Source organism: Bos mutus, chromosome 23 (genome assembly GCF_027580195.1).
Source record: "Bos mutus isolate GX-2022 chromosome 23, NWIPB_WYAK_1.1, whole genome shotgun sequence".
In the NCBI taxonomy this organism is placed as follows: Eukaryota; Metazoa; Chordata; class Mammalia; order Artiodactyla; family Bovidae; genus Bos; species Bos mutus.
Window position 1 is genome coordinate 7,562,431 of NC_091639.1, and position 26,941 is coordinate 7,589,371.

Consider the following 26,941-nt stretch of genomic DNA (forward strand, 5'->3'; position numbering starts at 1 on the left):
CAAATATATTCTGCACTCCTTGCAGGTCATCTGATGCTCTCAAACAAACAAACAAACAAACAAACTCGCAAACTGACATATATTTCAAATCTTTTGAGGTATTTACACTTAAAAAAAAAAAGTTGTACTCAAACCTTTTTATTCAAAGCATTTCATTCGAAACCAAAGATGTGAACAGTCACTGAATCCACCTGTGGGACCTGGACACTGAGCTCCCCGCCGCGTTGGCTCCGAGCCGCAGCCCCAGGCCTAGCGGTCCGGGTACCGCGGGGCGGGGGATTCTCCCAGGGCGCGCGCCCGCGGCTGGAGGGCGGGGCGGGAGGCGGAGGGAGGGAGGGAGGGTGTGGAGGCGGTTCCCTCGGAGCGTCCAATCAGTAGCGAGTGCCAGCGGTGGCGCTAGTGACGTAGACCGCGCTTCCCCCCGCCCCACTGCGGGGCCTACGCTCGGCCCCGCGAGCCACCCGAGCTCGCGCGCGCGAGAAGTTGAAGGGGGCGGGGGGAGGAGGAGGAGGAGGAGGGCTTCGGGGCCGGCCGGCTGTCGGAGGGCGGCGGGTCGCGGGAGTGAGCATGCGCGGTGGCTGCGGCGAGGGCGGGGCGGGCGGGCGGCGAGGGGGCTCGTGTGCGCGCGCACGAGCGGCCCGCCGGCGGCCGCGGGTGGAGGGGGCGGGTCCTCGAGTGTCGGCGGCAGAAGGGTGGGCAGGCGGGCGGCAGGAGGGGCCGCGGCCGCCGCCGCCGCCGGCTCGTCCGCGTCTCGGCTCTCGTCGTCCTCGCGCGGTGATGCCTGGGCCCCGTCGGGGGCTGCACCTGCCGGCTGCCCGTCACCCCGGCCCTCGCGGCGTGACCTCGGCCTCCTCACGCTCGCCGCGCGGCCCCTGACAGGCCGCGGCCTCCACAGCGCCCCGAGTCCTCCTCGCTCGCGGGCCGCGCGGGGAGAGCGCCCGGCCCCCGCCCCTCGCCGGCCGGCCGTCCTCAATGTCTCCCCGGCGGGGAGGGGGCTGCCTGGGAGACGCGCTGATCGGCCCCCCGGCGGAGGCCCGGCGGCGGCAGCAGCGACCAGCCCAGCGCCCCGAAGCCTCCCCCGGCGGCGGCGGCGTTGGCGGCGGCCTGGAGGAGCCGCGCACCCGCCGCCGCCCCCGGAGCCCGAGGAGAGGGCGGCGGGCGCCCCCCGGGGAAGATGAAGGCGGAGGGGGGCGACGCCTCCATGATCAACCTATCGGTGCAGCAGGTCCTGAGCCTCTGGGCCCACGGGACGGTGCTGAGGAACCTCACGGGTAATTGATGCGCCCGGTGGGGAGCGGGACGCGGCGCCGCCCCTCGCCTCTGGGATCTCCGCGCCGCCCTGGCTCCGGAGCTCGCGGCCCCGGTCCCGGCGTGGAGGATGGGAATGGGAGCCGGTCTGTGCCCGTTCTAGGGTGCCGACTCCGGCCCCCCTAGCGCCCCGCGCCCCCGGGCTCCAGAGTGGCTGCGGACAGTCCACGACCCCCGCCTCGCTCCCTCCCGCCCTGCCTCCGTAGTACGCGCAGCACTGCTTTAGCGCCGAGTCTTAGTACACTTAGCCTTTATTTATGCCCCCCTCACCTGCATACATACACACGCGCGCACACACACACTTCCCCGCCTGCATACACACACGCACACACACGCGCTTCTTGCTCTTGCGATCTTTTTCTGATTTAGCGCTTTCTAGCAAATCTCAAGTCGAATGCAGGACTTAAATTGCCTGCTCGGATTGATCAGTTTGCTTCAGTTAATTTTTTTTTGGCGATATAAATGACTCCTTGAGTAGATTATATTAGGTCACGGGCTGGACCAAGGTCTAGCGCGTTCTAAGCACTTTTTGCTTTTATCGTATATCTTCTCCCTCTTCTATCTCCTTTTGTCTTTTTCCCTCTGCCCATAAGCTGCTGCCCCTGTGACATTTGATAATTTTGTGTATTTCCCTTCACAAGTCAAGGCTATCAGGAGGGAATTGGACTTAAAATGTTATAATAATTAACATCAATTTCTGGTTGTAAAAGTGAGCCATAATACTCAGACTTTAAAAATCGAATTTGTAGGTCTGCTTTGTGAAGAAACTTCTGGCTTGGTTACTATAGAAATGCTTGTCTTATACCCTGAATTTAAAACATACCCTCTAAAGACAAGTGTTTACAAGAAAGTGCTTTCAGTTGCGGTTTGATGACCCCTCAGTGCCTGCTTCTCAGTGAAAAATCTTACAGACATACCCAGGATTTAATTCTTGTATAAGACAGCTAATTTTGATAGAGCATTAGTGTTTCAAAATGCATTATGCTAAACTGGTTAAGAGGATGACGACTATTTTATAAATGTAACCTGTCTTGATAGGATACAGGATGTTATAAAATCTGGTATATATGGAATTCAGATATTCATAGAGAAAAATTGAGGGCTGACTTTAAAGGCATTGGGTATCTTGCATGTGAAAACTATAAAATGAACATCAGTTCTGGATTGATTCACTTGCTTTTAATCTGTGGTTATTTAACTCGAAGCACACCCATCTTACATGATGGTCGCAGGTCAGGAACATGTTTTTATTTCTGAAAAACCTAAATTGATATAAAAACCATTTTATAATTCAGTTGAATTTTGAGATAGACTGCTTTATCTTACTTAGGGCTTTCCTTGGATTTATTCACTGTTAATATTTCAAATATTGTAAAATGAAAAACAAGGATTTGAGTATACGTATTTATATCTGTTAATGACTGTCTTCACTCATCAGTGGATATTTAGAGAAAAGTAACTTCGGGAACCATAGAGTAAATGTAACTTAACCTCCTGGCCAGAGTTAACAATATTTTGAAATACTTACTTTTAAGATTCTGAATCATTACAGTGGCTTAGTTCCCATAGGTCAACCATTAGGTTAACAATAGTAGTCTCAATCCAGGGTTAGCTCTAATTATCTCCTTATGTGATCTTAATAATCATCAGTCTCTCATTGGACTTTGCCATTTTATAAAGGATATGGGATATGCTGAATATCCAAAACCAGGACTCAGGTGGGACTGAGGAGCATGGGAACCTGTTCTAGGAAATAAATACAATCTCGAGTATGCAAAATTCTGTGAAAATGGAGAAAACAGATTAGAAATAGGCTTCACCACCAGGTGAATGTAGCTCATGTTAGGAACGGCATCACTGCTAAAAAACGGACTCTGCAGGTGGTGACACTCTGATGTGGTTCCTTACGGCCTTCTCCATGCTGGTGACCTTCCTGATTCCATACGCAGCTTGAGTTAAGAGATGTTACCTGCAGTGCCATTTAGAACTCAGTCTATTAAAAAGAAGTAGTCAAACCCGACTTGTGAAACAAGATAACTCCTGTTTCTTGAATGCCTGCTATGTATCAGGCACTTTACAAATAATTACTTCTAATCATCAGAATACAGTATATTTACAAAGAAGTTCAGGGAGGGAAATTAAGTTGACCCACGTCATATAGCTCGAAATGGTTAAGTGGGTCTGAAGCCCCGGCCTCTGCCTGCAGAACCACTCCTTCTCCCTTTCCAAGCTGCTTTAGCTACTTCTCTGTCCTCCTCAAACAAGATGAATTACTCGCTTCATCCTGCTACTTCTGCTCTTTGTACATGCTTTTGTTGTTATGGTTTTCAGTTACATTTGCTGTTTTATTCGTGTCTTTGAGACTGTGAGCTTTCTGAAGGTTGGGTCCTTGTTGTAATTATAGAATTCTGGAATCCTAGCATGTTATATCTGGCACATAGTATATGCCCAATGCATGTATTTTGAGCTTTTAAAACAATACATCACAGATGCATGATTAAAACATTCTGGTTGCCTTATTTTTCAGCTACATCTGTTGGAGTGAATGTGCTTTTAAGGAGGACATAAGTTGTTTAAGCAATTTATAGAGATTATTGTCATACCTTTAATACATACAAATGCTATTTTTGGTGCTAGTTGCTATTCTTTCATATGTTTTATTTCATCTTTTCAACCATTTTGAGAGAGGTTAGTGTTTGTCCTTCTTTTATAGATTCAGACATTGAAGCGTAGAGTGCCTTGCTTGGATCAGGTAGCTCATAAGTGAAAACTGCTACTTTTTCAGATTGTGATGACTCATATTAAGTCAGAAGGCATTTTTGTCATCATCATAAACTTGGAAATGAAACTAGAAAGGAGCATAGTGTAGAACCAGGCTGATGTAGATTTTAGATCTAAAGACCAACTTTTAGAAACTGGTCTTGTGAATGTATTGCTTTGATAGAAATACATGTTTAAAAAGTGATAGGAACTAGAAATTAGAACTAGCTTAACATTTTAGAGATAGAAGTTATAAAGTTTGGTTACTTCATTTTAGGATTACTGAAATACACACTGCTGGGAACAAACGGTCATCTAATGACAGGGCCAGGACTAGAACTGATGTTCACTGACTCTCAGTTCTGTACCTTCTGCTTTTATTCCACATCGGTTCTTAACTCAGGCAGGTCTGACAGATGATAAATCTTAAGGCAAGTAAAAGTTGCTGTGTAAGTGTTCACCCCAAATGAGCCCAAGAATGGGTGAATGGAACTAATTTTTTCCAGAAATAAAAGATACTGGACATTGTAAGATATTGACTAGTGATAATAATAGTAATAATCTTTCTAAAATGTAAAGTTGCCATAGTCTCTGTAAAAGTTAGTGACCCATATGTATTATATATCTACTTTTAGAAATTATACCAGTTTCTGTCTGTGTTTTTCTCCTTTCAGGAAGACAGTAGTATGGGGATTCCGTATGGAGATTAACCCCTTGAGACCCCATCTTTGTCACTTAGCAACTGTTGCCAGGGTTCTCTTCTGTGTTTGTCACTTCCCAGTGTGTGTGATTCTCAGGATTCCCAAATTGTTTGTTAACTGTATGTAGGTTATATGCTTATTCAGCTCACTCAAGTAGAGAGAGACGTGGTTTCCTTCCTTCTCAATTATTTTTTCTTTCTCTGAATATGTCCTAAAGCCCTCCTCCTTGCCACAACTTAAAATTAGAGTCAGTATGTATATATTCTTTCAGTTTTGTGGTTAACCTGACTTTTAAAAAAATGGTCTACAGTGAAATGTATTCTTTTGCTTTATGTTTATTTTCTTCAGCTTACACTGGCTCCCAACCTTGTGTTCCCACCCAAGCTTGGTTGCTAAGAGTTTAGAGAAGAATTTTGTTACTTAAAAGGAGGCAGGATCCTTAGACCCCTGGATAAACATAGCCCAGCTGGTGTTGGGAAAGGAATAATTGGTCCCTAGGAAAAAAAGCGAAGGTAGGCTGCACCCCTCTCTCAGTGTCAGCAGCAAATGTGGGAGCTGGTGCTCTCTCCTCTATTGATACAAACACCGGGAGACTGGGAATTCAAACTGGAATGAAGGTCAGAGGTCTGTATGTGTGTTTATAAAATGTATGTGTGCTTATGTTCACTGTATACATACACACTATTATAGTCCCCCTTTAGACTTTGTAGTTGCTAAGCCACCTTAGCGTTAATCGGATTATCAGAAAAAAAGAGGGAAAACAACTGGGTATGTGCTGTGCATATTTGTAATTGTTCACATCTCATACTGGGCTTCCCAGGTGGCTCAGTGGCAATCTGCCTGCCAAGCAGGAGACCGGGGCTTCGATCCCTGAGTCGAGAAGATCCCCTGGAGCAGGAAATGGCAACCCACTCCAGTATTGTTGCCTAGGAGATCCAATGAACAGAGGAGCCTGGTGGGCACTACAGTTCAAGGGAGCCACAAAGAATTGGACAGGACTCGATGACTGAACAGCAACACCCCTCAGGCTCGTGTAGCCAGAACCTTTCTTTGGTGGTGCTCCCAAACAGGTTTGCTTCTCCCAGTGTTACCCTGTATTCTAATGTCCCATTCCCAAATGATCTATTACAGGCGGTGAGTTTATGTAGGTAAAATTATTTCAGATGTCCACTTACAGATATGTTTTGAAACTGTAGTCTTTTTTTTTAACTAATTATTTTAATTGGAGGCTAATTACTTTACAGTACTGTAGTGGGTTTTGCCATACATGAATGGCATGAGTCAGCCACGGGTGTACATGTGTCCCTGATCCTGAACCCCCCCTCCTCCCTCCCCGTCCCCTCCCTCAGGGTAGTCCCAGTGCACCAGCCCTGAGTGCCCTGTTTCATGCACTGAACTTGCACTGCTGATCTGTCTCACGGATGGTAATACACATGTTTCAAAGTACATGTAGTCTTAAAGACAGTGTGCTACTTTTCAATATTTATGCCAAATCCCCAAATTCACTTTTTCTGAAAACATGAACAGTACCTTACTCTTTTGTGGTGCTGAGCCAATTAATAAGTGACTTTTACTTTATAGGGTTTTGTCATTTGGAAGACCTAGCTGTGTATCTTGATCAAGAATGAAGTCACTATCATTTTTCAAAACTTAGAATTGTCATCTTCAGGTTCTTACTTTCTTAATTCCCACCTCATTATCTTTGAATCGTGCATCTGTATCTTCTGGCAATACCACGTCCAAGGTCCAGATGATATTTCTTAAACCTAAAGCAATTTCCAGATGAGTCTTGAGACTGTGTAGGCTGTAAGTTTGATTCTTGAATAGTTAACTATCAGAATATAAATGCATTTCTCTTTTCTTGCTTAGTGATTGGAAGGAATGACCAGAAAGGTAAGATAATTCACAAAGAGGACTTGGAGTAGCTGGAGATATTTTTCCTATAGAAAGGAATCCTAAGCAGAAGAGGAAGGATGAGGCAGAGATGGGGAAGAGGAATTGGAATCAGGGTAGGAAACTGGTATTCAGAATGGTCAGAGGTAAGAGGAGAGCCCAGAGAACACAGAACACTGAACTTACCTTAGAATCAGACGAACAATCCTAATGGGGCTCTGTTTACTGAACACCAACTACATGTCAGGCCCTGTGCAAAACATTCTGCATGCATTTCACTTCCTATAATCAAAGTGGCCATATAATGTATTGTTTCATTAAATGTATGTAGAGGATTTATACTAAAAAGCAGCATCTAGCATTTTCAAGGGTCAATCTTGTTGGGTATTTCTTGATCTTGAGTGATTTGCCAGTCTCTGTGGTAAACACTGATAAACAAAAATGAAAATGTCAGTCATCCATAAGGGGTTCATAGTGTAGAAATGCTAACTAACCTTCAGGTTAATAGTACTCTAGTGGTTTGTAGAGTTCAGGGAGAACCAAATAATGGGACTTGGAAGACAACAGAAGAGGTAGAGAGCAGAGAAAGAACGTGTTTAAGGGATGATGGAGATGGAGGAGAGGATGTTGCCTGCTTTTAGGATGGTTCAGGATACTACTCGGTTTTGATTAAATTTAAAAGTATAATATTACTCTTGGGTATTATGTGTAGCTAGTCAACTTTCATTTTAAAATTCTCTCCCTGTCCCGTCCCCTTCCATGGATGGCTGTAATCCAGCATGGTTTCTAAATCTTGCTACATGTCATAATAACTTTGGGCTGGTTAAGGGTACAGTCCACAGCCCCAGTCCACAGCTATGGAATTAGGACCCTTGAGAACATAGTCTAGGAAGGTACATTTTTAACTAGCTCTTAAGGTGATTTTTTGGGGGCTTCCCTGGTGGTTCAGATGGTAAAGCACCTGTCTGCAATGCGGGAGACCCGGGTTCGATCCCTGGGTTGGGAAGATCCCCTGGAGAAGGAAATGGCAGCCCATTCAAGTGGTCTTGCCTGGAGAATCCCATGGACAGGGGAGCCTGGTAGGCTACAATCCGTGGGGTCGCAAAGAGTCAGACATGATTGAGTGACTCCACTTTCTAAGGTGATTTTAGTATTGAGAGCTCAAAGATTGGGAACACCAACTTTTTAAAAATTAAGCTTTTTTGTGATATTTGTAACTGTCTTGTGATATATAATTCAGTCTAAATATGGAGTGTTGTAGTATAGCTAAAGATTTATTAAAATTTCAACATAAGTGACTCATTTCCAGGAGGATGCTATAACCCAGTTTTTTAAAAAGTGACTGCCTTTTAACATTAGAGGATAATATTGTGTGTTTAGTCACTCAGTTGTGTCCGACATTTTGCGACACCATGGACTGTAGCCTGCCAGGCTCCTCTTTCCAAGGGGATTCTCCAGGCAAGAATACTGGAGTGGGTTGCCATGCCCTCCTCCAGGGGATCTTCCCAACCCAGGGGTTGAACTCAGGTCTCCCGCATTGCAGGTGGATTCTTTACCATCTGAGCCACCAGGAAAACCCAGAGGATATTAGAATTTATCTTAAAAAAAATGTTTTATTTATGAGTTACTAGCAACAGAGAAAAATTCTTATTAAATGGTATTTTAAAAGAAATCCTAAGCACTTTAGTTATATTTAATCTGAAGTTATATTTAATCTGAAGTTTATATATGGGAGAACTAAACATTAACAATGTTTATGTAAATACTTAACATGATGTGCAGGTATCAGAACTTGCCCCCTACTGGGATAAATTGGATCCTGCTAGACTTTTGTATCCAAATGAAGAGTCTAAAGAAGTGATAGGATCCTTGAGTTTATGAATCAATAAACTGAGTTTTATCCTTGAATGCTATTAATTTGCTCTTATACTTGAAAAACCACATATTTAACCAGGCCTCTGTTTCCTCATTTATAACACAATCCAGTGACAACACTTTTCATGTTGATGTTAAAGGAAAAATGATCTAAAAATATTAATGAGTTAAGAAAAAAGTTGAGAGACTTTTATTTTGAGTTAAGGAAAACATTTACCCATTTGCATATAAATTTGTCTTTTTATCTTTAAGCTTTCTTTTTGAAGTGGGGCTTCAGACCTTTAATATTGCTAATTTGTAGAGTGAGGTTTGTTTTGTTTTTGTTTTAGTTGCTCAGTCCTCAATGCCTTGGATTGCTCAGGCAAGAATACTGGAGTGGGCTCTTATTTCCTTCTCCAGGGGATCTTCCCGACCCAGGGATCAGACCCACATCTCCTTCATTGCAGGCACATTCTTTACCTGTGAGGTTTACTGCTAAGTCACTTCAGTCGTGTCTGACTCTGTGCGACCCCATAGACGGCAGCCCACCAGGCCCCACCGCCCCTGGGATTCTCCAGGCAAGAACACTGGAGTGGGTTGCCATTTCCTTCTCCAATGCATGAACGTGAAAAGTGAAAGTGAAGTCGCTTAGTTGTGTCCGACTCTTAGCGACCCCATGGACTGCAGCCCACCAGGCTCCTACTCCCATGGGATTTTCCAGGCAAGAGTTTAAGACCTAGAAAAACCTTTGTGCTCTTAACACCATTTAATAATTAGTTTTTAGAATTGGGCTTTCTTAAAACTTAATTTAGGAAACTCTGGATTCAGTATCTGAAGATCCCTTCCAGTTCTGAGATTATCTGTTTTTGTTTGTTTTTTAACCTCAGTGGGCAATAACTGCTTCCTCAGGATTACTGTCATCCTATCAAAGGTATGACTGTTCTTACCAGCCTGTGCATTATTTGTTTTCCCCATTGTGCTTTCATTAATATCTTCTGATCTGTCCTTCATTTGGACTCCTATTTAGATTTAACTTTAGAAATTTGTTACATTGAGAGTTTCATTATAAGATATGCTCATTGATGTGAAGAGTTCTGCCGGGGACCAGCCCCGGCTGATCCAGGGTATTCGAAGGGGAGACGGCGTCGGCGACCTATTCAAATGGTAATTAGAGATATAAAGAGTAATAGAATGAGGATAGCTCAGTAGGAAAATTCAGTGGAGAAAAGAGGCTGAGTAGCTTGGTTTACGCGGAAAATCAATATAACCCGTGACACCAGGTTAGCTCTGACCACGGAGGCCGCAGGCGCCCTCTCGAATAGCGGAAGGTGCCCCACCTTAGACACCTTCTCGAGTGGGTCTTAGAAGCCCAGGCAAATAAGTGGTCGCAGAGGATATCCACGCTCCAGATGGAGACTTCAGCCAGAATGTGAAAAGAAAGAATGACATGGGGAGACCAAGCGTTGGTGAGCAAGGCCCATAGCTTTATTTTTAACAGGGGCTTTTATACCCTAAGTTACACATAGAGGATAATAGGGGATGCAAAGTCAGCAATCTTTGATTCTTATCAAAAACCGGGGTTTCTTTCCTGCAAATTTATCGTATACAAATGGTTTAGGTGATTTACATCATCTTCTGGCCAGAAGGCCTACTAACATTTTATGACTCTTGACAAGGACTTATCAACAAAGACTTATTTTCTCTAAGAGTAATTATTTTAAGGTTTGGCGCCATCTTCCAAAGATAAAATTGCATTCCTATAGGGTGGATGTGTAATGGGTTTACAACAAAGGAAAGAATTTATTACCTTAAGGGTCTAAAGTTACTAACACCAAGGCCACTACTTATTTTTTCTACATACCAACTATTAATTAATACATATTCAAGGATACAATTCAGGGGATGTGAAAACTTGGCAGCAAGCATTGACTCATCAATGAAATCCCTTATTAGTCTTATTCTGACAGTTTCTAACTCTCTGAGAGGCTCTAAGCTATTTGAATATCTTAAGCTTCCCGTGCCTCTGAAGGCTGGGAGACTGTAAACTATCGTATGCATAGCTGCAGGAGTCGGGGTAAACTTGTCAGGCGAGTTAGAGAGCCATCTGAGGGGTTTGGATTTAAACACTCCTAATTGCCCAGGAACTTTATTAATTGGAGCTGTAAGTTAAGTCTTTGACAGAGAGAGAGAGATGGTGGTAGGGGACAGCCCCCAGTAAAGTCAGAGGTGAGAGCACAAAGCAATAAAGTAGGCAGACTCTGGTTTTTTGGGGGAAGATACTCAAGAATATCCGGGGAGACTCCCGAGGCTCGATCCCGCCTTTTCGTATGCCGAGCCTCCTCCTTCATGACCTTTGTCACGAGCGGAATGTCTCTCGCCGGCTCCCGGCAGAGTTCCTATTTCAGTCTTCAGTGCAAATATCCCTTGGAAATACTGTATCATGAAGTTGTAAAACATTTTATCAATCCCTGAAAAGATGTTTTTTTTAGTTCAGTGACTGATTCAAACAAATTCGTGTTACTGAAAATTTTTTTTGGTAGGATGTATAATTTAAGATGCTTAAAGGTGTATAAATAATAACAATGCAAACTATTGTATATTGTTCTAATTTCATAATAGACTCAGATTTTGACATTTAATCCTATACATTTATAACTATGTAACTAATCAGTTATGAAAAGGGCAAATTGAATGGCATTTTTTAGGAAGATAGTGCTATTTTGGAACTATTTTAAATAGCCTTAAACTGATTTTTTAAAATAAAAAATGATATTCTGTTTTAAATTTATAACTTGTTTTTCTAAGAATTTTTTTTCTGTTCAATGATGAGTACTGTAATTTACAGTTTAAAATTATATAATTAGTCGATAAAAGGGTAATTTAGTTTAAGTAGGTAATAAACAGTATTGTGATAAGCTCTGAGAGAGGCAGTATACTAAAGTAGCTCGTGAAGGTGTCACAACTAAAATTTCAAACTAATGTGTTTGCCCCTTTTTAAGAAGTAGAAGCAGACAGCTATTAAATATCTATCATAGCTTTAACTTTTCCTGCGTTAAATGAGGCTTCAAGTGAACAAATGCAGCAGCTTATTTTTAAATCCAGTTAAAATATTAGAGTGATTAAAAATTAGAAACAATATATTTTAACTTTCTTTGTTGCTCATTGCTTTGTGGAGACTTGGGTTCTCATTTCATGTTGCCCTGCTGTCTGAAGAGCTTCCTTTAATATGCCACGTAGCACAAATCTGCTGGCAGTTAATTCTCCCAGTTTTGTTTTGTTTTTTTCTGGAAAAAAACTTCATTTCACCTTCAGTTTTGAAAATTATTTCTCTTGAATATAGGTCCTGGCTTTGCAGTTTTTTTTTTTTTTTTTTTTTCCCCTTTTAGTCTTTTAAAGTGTTACTCTAGTTTGTCTTCTGATTTGATGGTTTCTGATGAGAAGCTTGTGGTACTTTTTAATCTTTGTCCCTCGGTAATACGTCTCTTTCCTCTCTTTCTTTTTTCCCTTATTTCTTCTTCAGTATTTCCCTTTATCTTTGGTTTTAGGTCGTGTTACGGTGGTATATCTCGGTATGATGCTTGTGTGGTTTATTTTTGCTTTATTGTTTTTTACTTCTTTTGGGTGATCTTTATCTTGCTTGGGATTCTCTGGGAGTGTTAGATTTGTGGTTTGATATCTTTTATCATTTTTAGGCTTTTCAGCCAGTATTTATTTAAATATTTTTCTTCTGCATGATCTCTTCCTTCTCTATCTGGGTCTCCAGTTACATGTACGTTAAACCATTTGAATTGTTGCATAGCTCTTGTATGGTTCCTCTTTTCCCTCCTCCTCCTACCTTTTTCTCATTGTATTTCAATTTGAGTAATTTCTGTTGGCCAACCTTTACGTTCACTGATAGTTTATTTTTTACATTTTTTATTGAAATACAGTTGATTTACAGTGTTGTGTCAGCTTCAGGTTTACAGCAAAAGGATTCAGTTATACATATATAAATACTTGTTTTTTAGATTCTTTTCCGTTATAAGGTATTATAAGATAACGAGTACATCCCTGTGTTATATAGTAGGTCCTTGTTGGTTATCAGTTTTGTATATAGTAGTGTATATATATTTAATCCCAGACTCCTAATTTATCCCTCCCCCTCTTTCCTTTTGGTAACCGTAAATTTGCTTTCTGTATCTATGAGTCTGTTTCTGTTTTGTAAATAAGCTCATTGGTATCATTTTTTTTTTTTTTAGATTCCGTATATAAGCAATATCATATGATATTTGTCTTTCTCTGTCTGACTTAGTTCCCTTAATATGATGAGCCCTAACATTATTTCATTCTTTTTATGGGTGAGTAATATTCCATTGTGTATATATACTTCATCTTTTTTATCCATTCATCCATGAATTGAAACTTAGGTTGCTTCCATGTCTTGACCCTTGTAAATAGCGCTGCTGTGATAAGCTCACCTGTTCTTCAGTGTCGAGTTTACTGGTGAGCCCACTGAAGGAAGTCTTCATCTTTGATATCATGTGTTTTTGTTTGTTTTTTGTTTTGTTGAGGATTTTTTTTTTCTTGAGGATATTCATTTGACTTTTTCTTGGACTTTCTGTCTCTCTGCTGAACCATCCCCATCTGTTCATGTGAGTTGCTGACCTTTTCCATGACTGACTTTGACATGTTGGTTATAGTTAAAGTCCCTGTCTGCTTGTTTTAAAATCTGGCTCATCTGAGTCTGATCACTTTATTTTTTGATGATGAATTGTTTTTCTTATTTTTGAGAGTGTCTTATACTTTTTATTGAATTCAGGCCTTCACATGTATAACAGTAGTGACTGAAGTAAATAATATTTGTGCCTGGAAATGGGCCGCCTCTGCTAGACGGGTAGGGTTCAGGTTCATTTAATTTACTCAGGAGTGATCGGTGTTTGAGCTTTCTTGCTACTGGTTAGGCTTCAAATTCTCTAGAAGGTGATGTTGTACATGGTACTTGGGGTGCGGGCCAGTGCTGCAGGGTCATTACAGTGTTCGTGCTGTGTTGTCAGCTTTTAGCCATCTCTGCAGGCCTACCTGGAAGACACTTTCCCACACACTTGCCTGCCCCCAATCACAGCCTTGTTGCTCGTTACTTGGTGTCAAGCTCTCTTCAGTCTCCTGCCTGAGACCCTGTATTTCTAGGGAATGCTCGGTAGCAACCCGTGGAAAGAGCTTGCAGGTGACCCTGAGCTTTCCTGTGTCACTTACTCCAGGCTGACAGGTTAACTGCACACCTGGCCTTCAACTTGCAGTTACAGTTTCAGCTGCTCTTCTTTCCCACGCACATGGTACCCATTTGTTGCTCCTGTGCTTTGCCACAGGAGACCCTTTCCTTGGAGGGTCCCTCTTTGGAATTCATGTTACTGCGTTATCTTGCAGGGTCACCTGACTGGTAGGCTTAAAAACTGTGAGTTTGTAGTTTATCTTCTTCTCATTGTTAGGGTAACAATGACATTCCTTATAGTAAATTTGATTCAAACTTGTATCTAATAACAGAATTGTTTTAGTAATCATAGATTTAAAATTTGACAAGTCACACAGGAAGATTAGAGATACTAAAAATTTGAGATTTACTCTTTTTTAAAAACATGTCCCATAATATAAATGTATAGGGTTAGATCTTCACATTTTTCTACTTGACATTTTCTTGGCTTTAGCTTCTTTACTGTTCGCTGCTCACCAACATTTGAGTATACAGCAGATGTACCGAATATATTTCCCGTGTTTCCATACCTGATGGCCTGTGCTCTATTCAGCTGTGTCCGTAGCAGGAGTCAGGGAAGCCAGACATCGCATCTCCTCCATCATCCAGGCTATCAGCCAGTCCAGACACTTCACATTCTTTTCAACCCTCTGGCCATTGCCTAAGTCCAGGCCTCAGTTTCTCTTTGGATTCTTGAAATGTTCTGATATTCTCTCATCTCCATCTAGTCCCCCTTTCCCATATCTGCCAGGATAATTAATTTGTTTTAAAAGATAAATGTGATTGTATCACTTCCTTGTTTAAAGTCTTTCATTGGCTCCTTATTACCTTCAGCCTTTGGAATGAAGTCTATATCTTTAGGGTCTATAAGCAGCCTCCCCTCCCCCACAAAAGCCACCCTGGCCCCAGCCCACGTTGTAATCCGGAGCATCTTCTCTCAGTATTTCTTGGCAGTAGCCGACCCAGAGGTTGCCGGGCCTGAGAACCAGCCAGGCCTGAGAACCATGAGCTGTTCTCCACCCCCTACCCTCGTCTGTCTCCAGTATGTTTTATCATTCAGTTCAGTGGTTCAGTCCTGTTTATTAACAATTCAGGTGGTAACAGATTCTCTTGGGATCTTTCTTGATTGATATTTCTTCCTCTGGTTCTTTGTCCCTGTGGTAATATGTGCCCCATAGTCAGGTGGTTGCTAGGACTCGTGAATCATACTCTGCCAATCCCTGCTCTAGGTGACTTTCTCAGATTATAAAGGCATCATCTCCCTGAAATTTAATGAGCCGCCAGTGTGGGACACACCCCCACGACAGAGAGGTCTCATGTCAGAAACTAAGGGGGACAGTTGCCACCCCTTAGATTTGATGGAAGCTTGAGATAACTCACTTTGGACACAGATCAGTTAAACGTACAGTGAGGACCATTTCTGTTAAGAAGAGAGAAACTATGAGCAGCCCCCAAGTTTAGTCTTACTGGTGTATTATAGTCACCTCGAGGCTTAGAGTATGTTGAGTACATGTAAGTGTTCAGTATGATTTTTGTTAGAAGGGTTAGATCCACTGTAGAGGATTAAAGATTATATTTAGTGTTTGTCTAGTAAGATACGTTTTGTTGTTTTTATGGCTTTGGGATTTTTTTTATAGGTACCTCATGTGTAACCTTAGCCTAGAGCAGTGATTTCTGTCTTTATTACATGTCATGATTGATAAAGGCAATGAAAACAGAGTTGTTCAGGTCCCCGTCTATAGATAGTTTTAGCTATCTGTGGGTAATTCTTGTGAGCAGCCTGGATAGAGAAGCACTGGCCTCACAGAGCATCTCTGATGAATTCTAGAATGAAAAACTGTTTTTAAAAGACAGTATATCTGCAGTAAAACAAACAGAACTTCAGGCTGGTTGCTAAAACATAACCAGTGAAGAGTAAAATAACATCATGCATATCCTCTCTTATTCTTAGAAGATAGCCATTATTTTCTGTATTTCTCTGTACCTATTATTTTTAACAAATACAGGGTCATACAATATGTACCATTCTTTGAATTGTTTTTACTTGGTTAAATATACTCTAGAGAAATTCATTTCCCAGAAATAATTTTGTCCAAGGATTAAAAACAAAAGCACAGAAGATAATTTCTAGTGACTTGGCAACCAGGGCTGATGGGAGATACAGACTGGGAGTGAGGCTATTTCTAGTATTGCTTGAAGGCTGAAACAGATCACAGCTCCCCTGCTTCTGATCCCACTGAAGGTAAACACACACACACACACACACACACACACGGCAAGAATGAACACACACGCAACAAGAGTGAACACACACACATGACAAGAACGAACACACACATACACGCTGGAGCAGATCACAGCTCCCCTGCCTCTGATCCCACTGAAGGTAAACACACACGCACACTGTTTTACTGCAGATACACTGTCTTTTAAAAACAGTTTTTCATTCTAGAATTCATCAAAGGAGAAGATGCTCTGTGAGGCCAGTGCTTCTCAACCCAGGCTGCTCACAAGAATTACCCCCAGAGCAGCTAAACTCTCTCTAGATGACAGAGCTACACGACTCTGCTATCATTCCCTTTATCGAGGCAGGGATTGAAGGGGTGGCATACTTCTGTTTTGTAGAGTGTGTTTTTTGACTTTTTGTTTTGTATTTTGTTTAGCACCAGAGAAGCCTCCCTCTGGCTCCCTCCTTTCCTTGTTGTCAGTTGCTGGAAGCGCAGGTTAGGCGGGGTATGAGTGGGGAGAGCAGCCTGGGCCTCTGGGTTGTTCGTGTGAGCCGTGCCGTGCACAGCAGTTGAGAACAGGTGGTCCCCCTCCTCTCCTGGTCTCAGCACCTCTTTCTGCTCTGGGGCTCTGGGGCGTCTGTCTGTGCTCTGCTCTTAGGGGCCTGCAGGTAGTTCTCCAGGTGTCCTGCGTTTGCAGAAGTGAGTCGCCTTAGACTTGTTTATCCAGGTCTTCAGAGGCCCTCCCTGTTCACTGATGGGGTGGTTGGTATTGATCTATCAGGTAATTTAAAATAGTAGTAACAACATCACTCATTATCAGAGAAGTGCAAATCAAAACCACTATGAGGTACCATTTCACACCAGTCAGAATGGCTGCGATCCAAAAGTCTACAAATAATAAATGCTGGAGAGGGTGTGGAGAAAAGGGAACCCTCTTACCCTGTTGGTGGGAATGCAAACTAGTACAGCCACTATGGAGAACAGTGTGGAGATTCCTTAAAAAACTGGAAATAGAACTGCCTTATGATCCAGCAATCCCACTGCTGGGCATACACACTGAGGAAACCAGAAGGGAAAGAGACACGTGTACCCCAGTGTTCATCGCAGCACTGTTTATAATAGCCAGGACATGGAAGCAACCTAGATGCCCATCAGCAGATGAATGGATAAGAAAGCTGTGGTACATATACACAATGGAGTATTACTCTGCCATTAAAAAGAATACATTTGAATCAGTTCTAATGAGGTGGATGAAACTGGAGCCTATTATACAGAGTGAAGTAAGCCAGAAGGAAAAACACCAATACAGTATACTAACGCATATATATGGAATTTAGAAAGATGGTAACAATAACCCTGTGTACAAGACAGCAAAAGAGACACTGATGTATAGAACAGTCTTATGGACTCTGAGGGAGAGGGAGAGGATGGGAAGATTTGGGAGAATGGCATTGAAACATGTAAAATATCATGTATGAAACGAGATGCTAGTCCAGGTTCGATGCACGATACTGGATGCTTGGGGCTAGTGCACTGGGACGACCCAGAGGGATGGTATGGGGAGGGAGGAGGGAGGAGGGTTCAGGATGGGGAACACATGTATACCTGTGGTGGATTCATTTTGATATTTGGCAAAACTAATACAATTATGTGAAGTTTAAAAATAAAATTATAAAAAAAAATAGTAGTAACAACATGCAACCTAAATTAATTCTAGATATTCTGAGCAGCATTCAGGTTTTTTTTTCTGTGATAAATAGTGTGATTAAAAAAAAAAGAAACATAAAAATAAATTTGCGTTTGGGTAGTTTGTGCTCAGTCTGCTTGAGGGATAATCCTGGACTGATCCTTACAGGACTGTTTGAGATTCTGCCTTTTGGTTATATCATTCTTTGATATCTAGGGATTTTATAAGACATTAGACTTAAAAACTTACTTTTCCTAATTACTAGGCAAATTTATTGTTGAGGTCAATAGCTGTATAGTCAGTAGGCAGACAACATTACTTAATAATGTCCAATAATTCCTGTTCATAGTGTTACACATGGTCACGAAATTTTCACCCCACCTGCATGACAAGGACAACAAGGAAAAGTGCTCTGGGGGCTCACTCTGGTAAGAAGCAGGCTTGGGGCGCAAATGACTGATGCCTGACTCCTCTTATTAAGAGCGGGCACCTGCCACAGAGCCTTTCCTCATCTCAAAGCTCCCTTAGAGAATTTTTGTTCTCTTATATTCTTGGTTAGATTCACTCTGAAAAGTTAGATCTTTTAAAATACAAATATCATCTGGGCAAGTTAAGCGCTTTTGTCTTTAATGCATTTGAAGCTATTTGTTTGGGAAAGACAGCATGAAAGCATTGTTTCCCTGAAAGCTAAGAGAGAGAAGCCTCTGAAAGGCAAGCTTTGTCTGTTTTCCTTAATCACGAGCGTCTCGCTCTTCTGCCATAGAGAAGCATTCTTTAACACAGAGATTTATCAGATTTCTCTTCCTTGAAATTATCAGTCCATTTTAAGTGTCAGTTCTTACAAATTTGGCAGGGTGAAACTGATTTTTTTTTTAAATAAAATCTGTTTGCTATATATCCTCCCTTTTAAAAATTCCGCCTTTAATTTGGAGGTAATTGTAGATTCCCATGCAGCTGTGAGAAATAGTACAGAGAGAACCCAAGTGGCCTTTACCCCAGCTGAAAAGTGAAAGTGAAAGCTGCTATACAGTCCATGGAATTCTCCAAGCCAGAATACTGGAATGGGTAGCCATTCCCTTCTCCAGGGGATCTTCCCAACCCAGGGATCAAGCCCAGGTCTCCCGTATTGCAGGCAGATTCTTTACCAGTTGAGCCCCAGGGGAAGCCCAAGAATACTGGAGTGGGTAGTTTGTCCCTTCTCCAGTGGATTTTCCCAACCCAGAAATTGAACTGGGGTCTCCTGAATTGCAGGCGGATTCTTTACCAGCTGAGCCACAGGGGAAGCCCAAGAATACTGGGGTGCATAGCCTATCCTTTCTCCAGCAGATCTTTCTGACCCAGAAATTGAACTGGGATCTCCTGCACTGCAGATGATTCCTTACCAACTGAGCTGTACCCCAGTTCCCCAGTGGGAACATCTTGGAAAAACCAGTGTGTAATACCAAAACAAGGATGTTGACCTTGACACAGTCCACCAGCCTTTTTCAGATTTCACAGGTGTTACTTGTACACCTGTACTCATGGGTGTGTTTATATTTATTTCTTTTCAGTTTTACCATTTGTATATGTGTGTATCACCACAATCAAAATACAGAACAACTCCACCGCTGCAAAGATCCTCGGTGTTTGTACCCATTTTAAGACAAGAAGTCCCACGTTTCCTCTGCCCCAAGTCCCTGGCAGCCACCACCCTGTTTTCTGTTTCTGTTCACTTGACTACTTTAGATACCTCATAGAAGTGGAATTTACCAGTATTTGTCCTCTTGGGCCTGGTTTATTTTACTTAGCGTAATGTCCAGGAGATTCATGCATGCTGTAGCATGTGGCAGAATGTTCTCCCAATGAATATTCCATTGCCATATAAACCTTATTGTTTATTACTCACCCATGGATGAGCACTTGAGTCGCTTCCCCTCGTGGCAATGGCGAATACTGTTACTGGAGTCATAGTTGTGCAGCTGTCTCTTCATGATCTTGCTTTGATTCTTCTGGATATATACCCAGAAATGGAATTGCTGGATCAAGTGGTCATTTTGATTTTAGTTTTGGAGGAGCTACCACACTGTTTTCCATAGCTGATGCCCTGTTTTACATTCCCACCAGCAGTGTATATCTGTACTCCACTGATGTTTGAGTAAATAAGTTTCAGTTAATCCGTTTTTGTTCTCTTTATTCATGACTGTTTTATTGCCCTTCTTTTTCACTTGATAGAGAGTGAACAGATAGCTCAAATAGCAGATGAGACATTTTGCACTACAGAATGTTTGCATACCAAGGCTGATCCTGAAGGTGACATCTAAATATTTTGGAGTCAGTTCTTTCAGCTATAAATAACAGAAACCTTACATGGGCCAATTTAAAAGGATTGCATTACAAGGAGATTTTATCACGTTGAATCTAAGGGTATTAACATGGCAGGGCTGAATGTAGCACTGGAATAAGGGATTTGGTTGTCCCTTGCCTTTGATGCTTCTGTTTTTCTTTTACCCTGTTATCATGGGTTTGATCAAGTTATGATGAGATGACTGTTCACAAAGCCTGAGCCCTTCAGGTTCAGCCTGAAGGATAAAGACTGAGGTGCTCGGTTTTGGTCCCAGTTCAGAGTTCCCAGGGGAAGGGACTGATGGACCCAGTTTGGATCAGTGGCCTGTCCAGATGTTCCTCCACGCAGGCACAGTCAGGGGGATGGAGTTGGTGGAGGACAGGCAGTCTCTGCAGGAACCGTGGGCACTGATGGAGGGGCAGGTGGCCAGAAAGAAAGGGAGTGGGTGCTAGAGAGAGAGTGGAGGGCATGCCCGTTGGCTGGCTGTAGCCGAATTCAGTGAAAGCAGTTGAGACCACATTGATGAGTTCTGGGTAAGGGCTAGTATATGACCTGAGACAAAGAACTTAAAAGATTTGGACAGTTCTTCAGTATACAAAGTCGAGAGCCAAGAGGGAAAGGACCTGAACTTCTTAAAATTGTAAAAGACAAAAATCATTGACTCACTTCTGGAATTATTTGAATTAAGGGGTAGTTTTTTTTTGTTTTTTAAGGTTTGGACACTTAGTGTAGACAGTTATATATCAGACAGCAATTAATTAACATATAATTTATTCCAGGAGATTTGCAAACAAGAGGGTGTATCAGAGAAAATAATAGAGCATAGCTGTGTCATGGGGACATTTAGAGGAAATTGGAGTGTGGCTTTGACCTGGTGAAGTCATGGAGGTTGATTTCCCCATCAAGCAGTAGTAATGATGATAATTGTTAAAATTTCGTACTACTATGTATCAAGTATTGTACTGGGCATGTTTGTATCTATGATCTCTAACCAGACCATGATTATCCAGACCATGGGTGCTCACGCTTTGTTACGCTGGATTTTTCCAAGAGGTTTTCCAGCACAGTTTTCAACGCCTTGCTTTCCCTTTCAGAGATGTGGTACTGGATCTTCCTCTGGGCCCTCTTCTCCTCTCTGTTCGTCCATGGTGCTGCCGGAGTGCTGATGTTCGTGATGCTGCAGAGACATCGGCAAGGGAGAGTCATCTCCGTCATCGCCGTCAGCATCGGATTTCTGGCTTCTGTGACTGGAGCGATGATCACTAGTAAGTAGATGCTCTTTTAAGAATGTCATTTTATATGCACGTAAGTTTGGGGCTTTTTCATTATAGGTTATTCTGTGTGTGCGTGTGTGCGCGCGTGTGTGTGGGCGTGTGCGTGCTTAGTCACTCAGTCATGTCCAACTCTTGGTGACCCTATGGGCTATAGCCTGCCAGGCTCCTTTGTCCGTGGGATTTTTTTTTATAGGTTGTTACAAGATATTAAATATAGTTCCTAGTGCTACACAGTAGGTCCTTGTTACCTGTTTTTTCTATAGTAGTCTGTATCTGTTAATTCCAGGTTTATCCTTCCCTCTGCTCTCCGATTTGGTAAATACCACTTTGCTTTCTGTGTCTGTGAGTATGTTTCTGTTTTGTAAATAAAGTTGATTTGCACCATACCTTAGATCCCACACCCAAGTGACGGTATGTGGCATCTGTCTTCTGACTTCACTCAGTGCGCTGACCCCTAGGTCCATCCGTGCTGCTGCAGAGGCATTATTTCATCCTGTTTTAATTGCTGAATAATACTCCACTGGGTGTGTCTACCATATCTTTATCCATTCGTCTATCAGTGAACATTTACATTGCTTCCATGTCTTGGCTATTTTAAACAGTGCTGCGATGAACATTGGGGTACATGCATCTTTTTTTAATTAGAGTTTTCTCCAGTTATATAACCAGGAATAGAATTGCTGATTCATGTGGGGCCTCCCTGTGGCTCAGATGGTTAAGAATCTGTCTGCAATGTGGGAGACCTGGGTTCGATTCCTGGGTCAGGAAGATCCCCTGGGGAAGGGAATCCCCTCCAGTATTCCATTATTCCCCAGAATCCAGAATTCTGGAGAATTCCATGGACAGAGGAACCTGGCAGGCCACAGTCCATGGGGTTGTAGAGTCAGACACAGCTGAGCAATTAACACACACACACACACACACTAGCTGTATTTTTAGTTTTTTAAAGAACCTATGCTGTTCTCCATAGTGGCTGTCCCAGTTTATATTCCCAACAGTGTAGGAGGGTTCCCTTTTCTCCATACTCTCTCGAGCATTTATTATTTATAGACTTTGTAATAATGACCATTCTGACTGGTGTGAAGTGATATCTTATTGTAGTTTTGATTTGCATTTCTCTAATAATTAGTGATGTTGAGCATGTTTTCATGTGCCTGTTGGCCATCTGTATGTCGTCTTTGGAAAAATATCCATTTAGGTCTTTTGCCCATTTATTGATAGGGTTGTTGGGTTTTTTTTTTTTTTTTTAATATTGAGCTTTATGAGCAGCTTGTATATTTTGGAAATTGTTAGCAAATATTGGTCCCATCGTTAGCAAATATTTTTTCCTGGTCCATAGGTTGTATTTTTCATTTTGTTTGTGTTTCCTTTGCTATGCAAAAAGCTTTTAAGTTTAATTAGGTGCCATTTGTTTATTTTTGCTTTTGCTTCCATTTCTCTGGGAGATGGATCGAAAAAAAGATTGCTGCAATTTATTTCAAAGAATGTCCTGCCTATGTTTTCCTCTAGGCATTTTATAGTATCCAGTGTTACATTTAGGTCTTCAGTCCATTTTTAGTTTATTTTTGTTTGTGATTTTAGAGAAGGTTCTAATTTCATTCTTTTATATGTAGCTTCTCAATTTTCCCAGAACCACTTATTGAAGAGACTGTCTCTTCTCCATTTTATATTCTTGCCTCCTTTGTCATAGATTAACTGACTATAATCGTGCACTTCCTTCTTAAACACAAGTTGTTATGACATAAGTCTCCCCTGGCCTACTAGAAACTATTAGCCACTTTACACTGTCCTCCAGTTGTCTGGAGGTTTTCTACTTCCCTGCCTCATGTGTGTGTCCTGCAGGCCCTAGGTTCATGCCCTCTGACCTTCACCTCTTACCACAGCATTGAGGCCCCAGCTCCAGCCTTAGGTTCTGCTGTGCTAGTTAAACCGGGACTTTGATGTGTCCTGTTGAGCCTGGAGGGCCTCAGCTGCTTCCTTCGAGTGGTTCTGCTCAACACTGGTGCTGCTGTCTGCTGCCGTGGTCTCATCACCGCCTGCAAACAGTAGCACTTCTGTTGCTGGTCACCTGGCCTGCTTCCGTGAGGCCAGGGCAGCTGCCTGCCACCACTGGATGTGTGCAAGACCCTCCTTAGCTCAGAGATGAGAGGAAATCTGTTCCTACCATAGCTCTATGGCCTCCCTCCTCTTGTGGCACAGTCACGTTTCCCCGGAGTGATCAGCGTGCCTTGCCTGAGAACATAGCCCTGTCCCCGGGGCTCTGGGTCTGCCCTGGGCACAGCTGTGGTAAGCTGTGAGCAGTCTATTTTCTCTTCCTTTCTTCATTTACTATTCTTATGTGTCATCTTGTGTTAGGTTTTTTTGTTGTTGTTGTTGCTGTATTCACCTGTAACTTTCTCATATACTACTTCATTCCCTTTGCCATAGGGTTTAAAACAAGTAATCAGGTTTAGCTGAAGCACCAAGTGTACAGAGTGGAGTAATGGGAAATTCAGCTGGGACAAGCCAGATCCTCAAAGATCCTGGAAGGTCAGCCAGAATTTGGACTTTATTCTGCAGGCCATGGAAAGCAAGTAGATATTTTAGAAAGGAATTGGAAAGGGGCAGAGCAGTTCACTAGGAAATTTGTTTTGTGGCTGAATGTAGAATAAATATATGTGAAGGAAGAACCAAAAGGAAACTCTGAGAGATGAATCTCCAGCAATAAAACAGCACCCGGAATGTAACAGATACTCAGGAAATACTGGTTGGATAGATGGACATAGTGAGGAGGAGGCGCAGAGGACAGGAAGAAGAAAGTGGAGGAGGGAAGAGGGGGCGGGCGGAGAGGGAGAAAACGAGCCGAGGCTTTAACTTTTGGTCTGAATTTGAGGCTGGATCTGAAGTAGGCCGTGGCAGTGAGATGGAAGAGTTGCTATAAGGACTGTGACAAAGCGGAGAGTCCAGATTGGTCGTTGCTCACTGTGGAGACGTACAAAGAGGCCTGGAAAGGGACAGCTCATGTTTTTGATGTGGCCACTGCTGTAACTGTGGAACCGTGAGCAGAGGCGGAAGGACGAAGGAACAGCTTGTTCAGAAGCTGAAAATAGTGTGTGTATTACACGTGTGTTTATTGGTATACATAAAGTTTAAAGAGAACATTATTCTACTTCTGTTTATCTCTAATGATGGGTGTATGTATTACTTTCAACTCAGTCAAGAATAAAACAAACTAATAATTTTAGAAACTGTTATATTTAAAATTCCTTACAAATATGTCTGGGCTCCCTTGGTGGTTCAAACTGTAAAGAATTTGCCTGCAATGCAGGAGACTGGGGTTTGATCCCTGGTTTGGGAAGAGCCCCTGGAGAAGGGAATGGCAGCCCACTCCAGTATTTGCCTGGAGAATTCCATGGATAGAAGAGCCCATGGGCTACACTCCATGGGGTCACAAAGAGTTGGACATGACTGAGTGACTATCACAAATACGTGTGACACAATTTCGAGTAAAAACTTGTATCCAGGTTGACAATAAAACATACAAATTTCTTCTGGCTAATTTTCTGACCTGCAAACACTTGAATTAAGAAGACTGTCCAATGTGAATATTTACCTGCATTTATTTTCTTAAATGCATTTTGTGAGCGCTAGCATAGTCACAGCTATATATTCCATTCAGCAAAATGATGACTGACTGAATGTAGATACATAACTATTATATTTTACTACCTCTTAGATGTTTATTTCCAGGATAGGGTGAATTTTCATTTTAGTTAGTACTGATAGTTAATACCAGAATTGGGAGGAAATGGGTTTCTATATAATGCCATTGCTTGGCATTGTGTTGCTGTCTAATTTTAGCAAGTCTGAGGGCTAAATTAGTGACATCTCTTTGTTGGTTTGATTTGCATTTCTCTGATTACTAATGTATTTGAATATCTCTTTCTATTCTTATTATATATTTAGTTTTTTTCCCCTGCAAATTGCTACTTTTCATTCTGTGCTTTTCTTTTGGGGTCCTTGTTCTTATTAAATGATAGATGTTTCTTAGATACATTGGTGTCTTGTTGGTTTTGTACTTCTCAAATAACTTCTTTGTCTTTTAGCAGTGCCTTCATCCATGATACTGTTCATTGAGTAGAAATTCTTATTCTGTGTAACCAGCTTAAAGAGTTTTTTGCCTGTGGTTTATAATTCATAATTTTATTTATGTTCTCCCCCACACTAAGGTCAAAAGACACTCTGATATATTGTGTTTTGTTAATTTTATAGTTTTACCTTGGTAGTAAAGTCTTTATCGAGAGCAGGACTGAGCAAAACTTTTCTTGAAAGGCCAGATAATAACTGTTTTAAATGTTGCAGGCTAGATGGTCTCTGTCACAACTCTCCAGCTCTGCCATTAGGACTTAAAAACAGCCATCAGTTCAGTTCAGTTCAGTCGCTCAGTCGTGTCCGACTCTTACGGACTTCACTCAAACTCACGTCCATCAAGTCGGTGATGCCATCTAGCTATCTCATCGTCTGTTGTCCCCTTTTCCTCCTGCCCCTAATCCCTCCCAGCATAAGAGTCTTTTCCAGTGAGTCACCTCTTTGCATGAGGTGGCCAAAGTACTGGAGTTTCAGCTTCAGCATCCAAAGAACACCCAGGGCTGATCTCCTTTAGAATGGACTGGTTGGAACTCCTTGCAGTCCAAGGGACTCTCAAGAGTCTTCTCCAACACCACAGTTCAAAAGCAGCAATTCTTTGGCGCTCAGCTTTCTTCACAGTCCAACTCTCACATCCATACATGACCACTGGAAAAACCATAGCCTTGACTAGATGGACCTTTGTTGGCAGACTAATGTCTCTGCTTTTGAATATGCTGTCTAGGTTGGTCATAACTTCCCTTCCAAGGAGTAAGTGTCTTTTAATTTCATGGCTGCAGTCACCATCTGCAGTGATTTTGGAGCCCAAAAAATAAAGTCTGACTGTTTCCACTGTTTCCCCATCTATTTCCCATAAAGTGCTAGGACCATATGCCATGATCTTAGATTTCTGAATGTTGAGCTTTAAGCCAACTTTTTCACTCTCCTCTTTTACTTTCATCAAGAGGCTTTTTAGTTCCTCTTCACTTTCTGCCATAAGGTTGGTGTCATCTGCATATCTGAGGTTATTGATATTTCTCCCGGCAATCTTGATTCCAGCTTGTGCTTCTTCCAGCCCAGTGTTTCTCATGATGTACGCTGCATAAGTTAAATAAGCAGGGTGACAGTATACAGCCTTGATGTACTCCTTTTCCTATTTGGAACCAGTCTGTTGTTCCATGTCCAGTTATAACTGTTGCTTCCTGATCTGCCTATAGGTTCCTCAAGAGACAGGTCAGGTGGTCTGGTATTCCCATCTCTTTCAGAATTTTCCACAGTTTATTGTGATCCACACAGTCAAAGGCTTTGGCATAGTCAATAAAGCAGAAATAGATGTTTTTCTGGAGCTGTCTTGCTTTTTCGATGATCCAGTGGATGTTGGCAATTTGATCTCTGGTTCCTCTGCCTTTTCTAAAACCAGCTTGAACATCTGGAAGTTCACGGTTCATGTATTGCTGAAGCCTGGCTTGGAGAATTTTGAGCATTACTTTGCTAGCGTGTGAGATGGGTGCAATTGTCATAGTTACCAGTAAATGAATGGGCGTGGTTTCTTCCAATAAAACTTTATTTGCAAAGGCAGATG

General features: G+C 42.2%; 1 protein-coding gene across 2 annotated transcripts in view; it reads left to right on the plus strand.

Annotated features, from left to right (window-relative positions):
* The first annotated feature begins 668 nt into the window (after positions 1 to 668).
* Positions 669 to 26,941, plus strand: part of TMEM170B (transmembrane protein 170B) — a 210,425-nt gene continuing 184,152 nt past the window's right edge. For both annotated transcript variants that reach the window (XM_070361298.1, XM_070361297.1), the window contains exons 1-2: positions 669 to 1,271; positions 21,076 to 21,246. In XM_070361298.1, the coding sequence (XP_070217399.1) occupies positions 1,175 to 1,271; positions 21,076 to 21,246 (268 nt within the window). In that variant the 5' untranslated portion in view covers positions 669 to 1,174. The remainder of the gene's footprint in view (positions 1,272 to 21,075; positions 21,247 to 26,941) is intronic.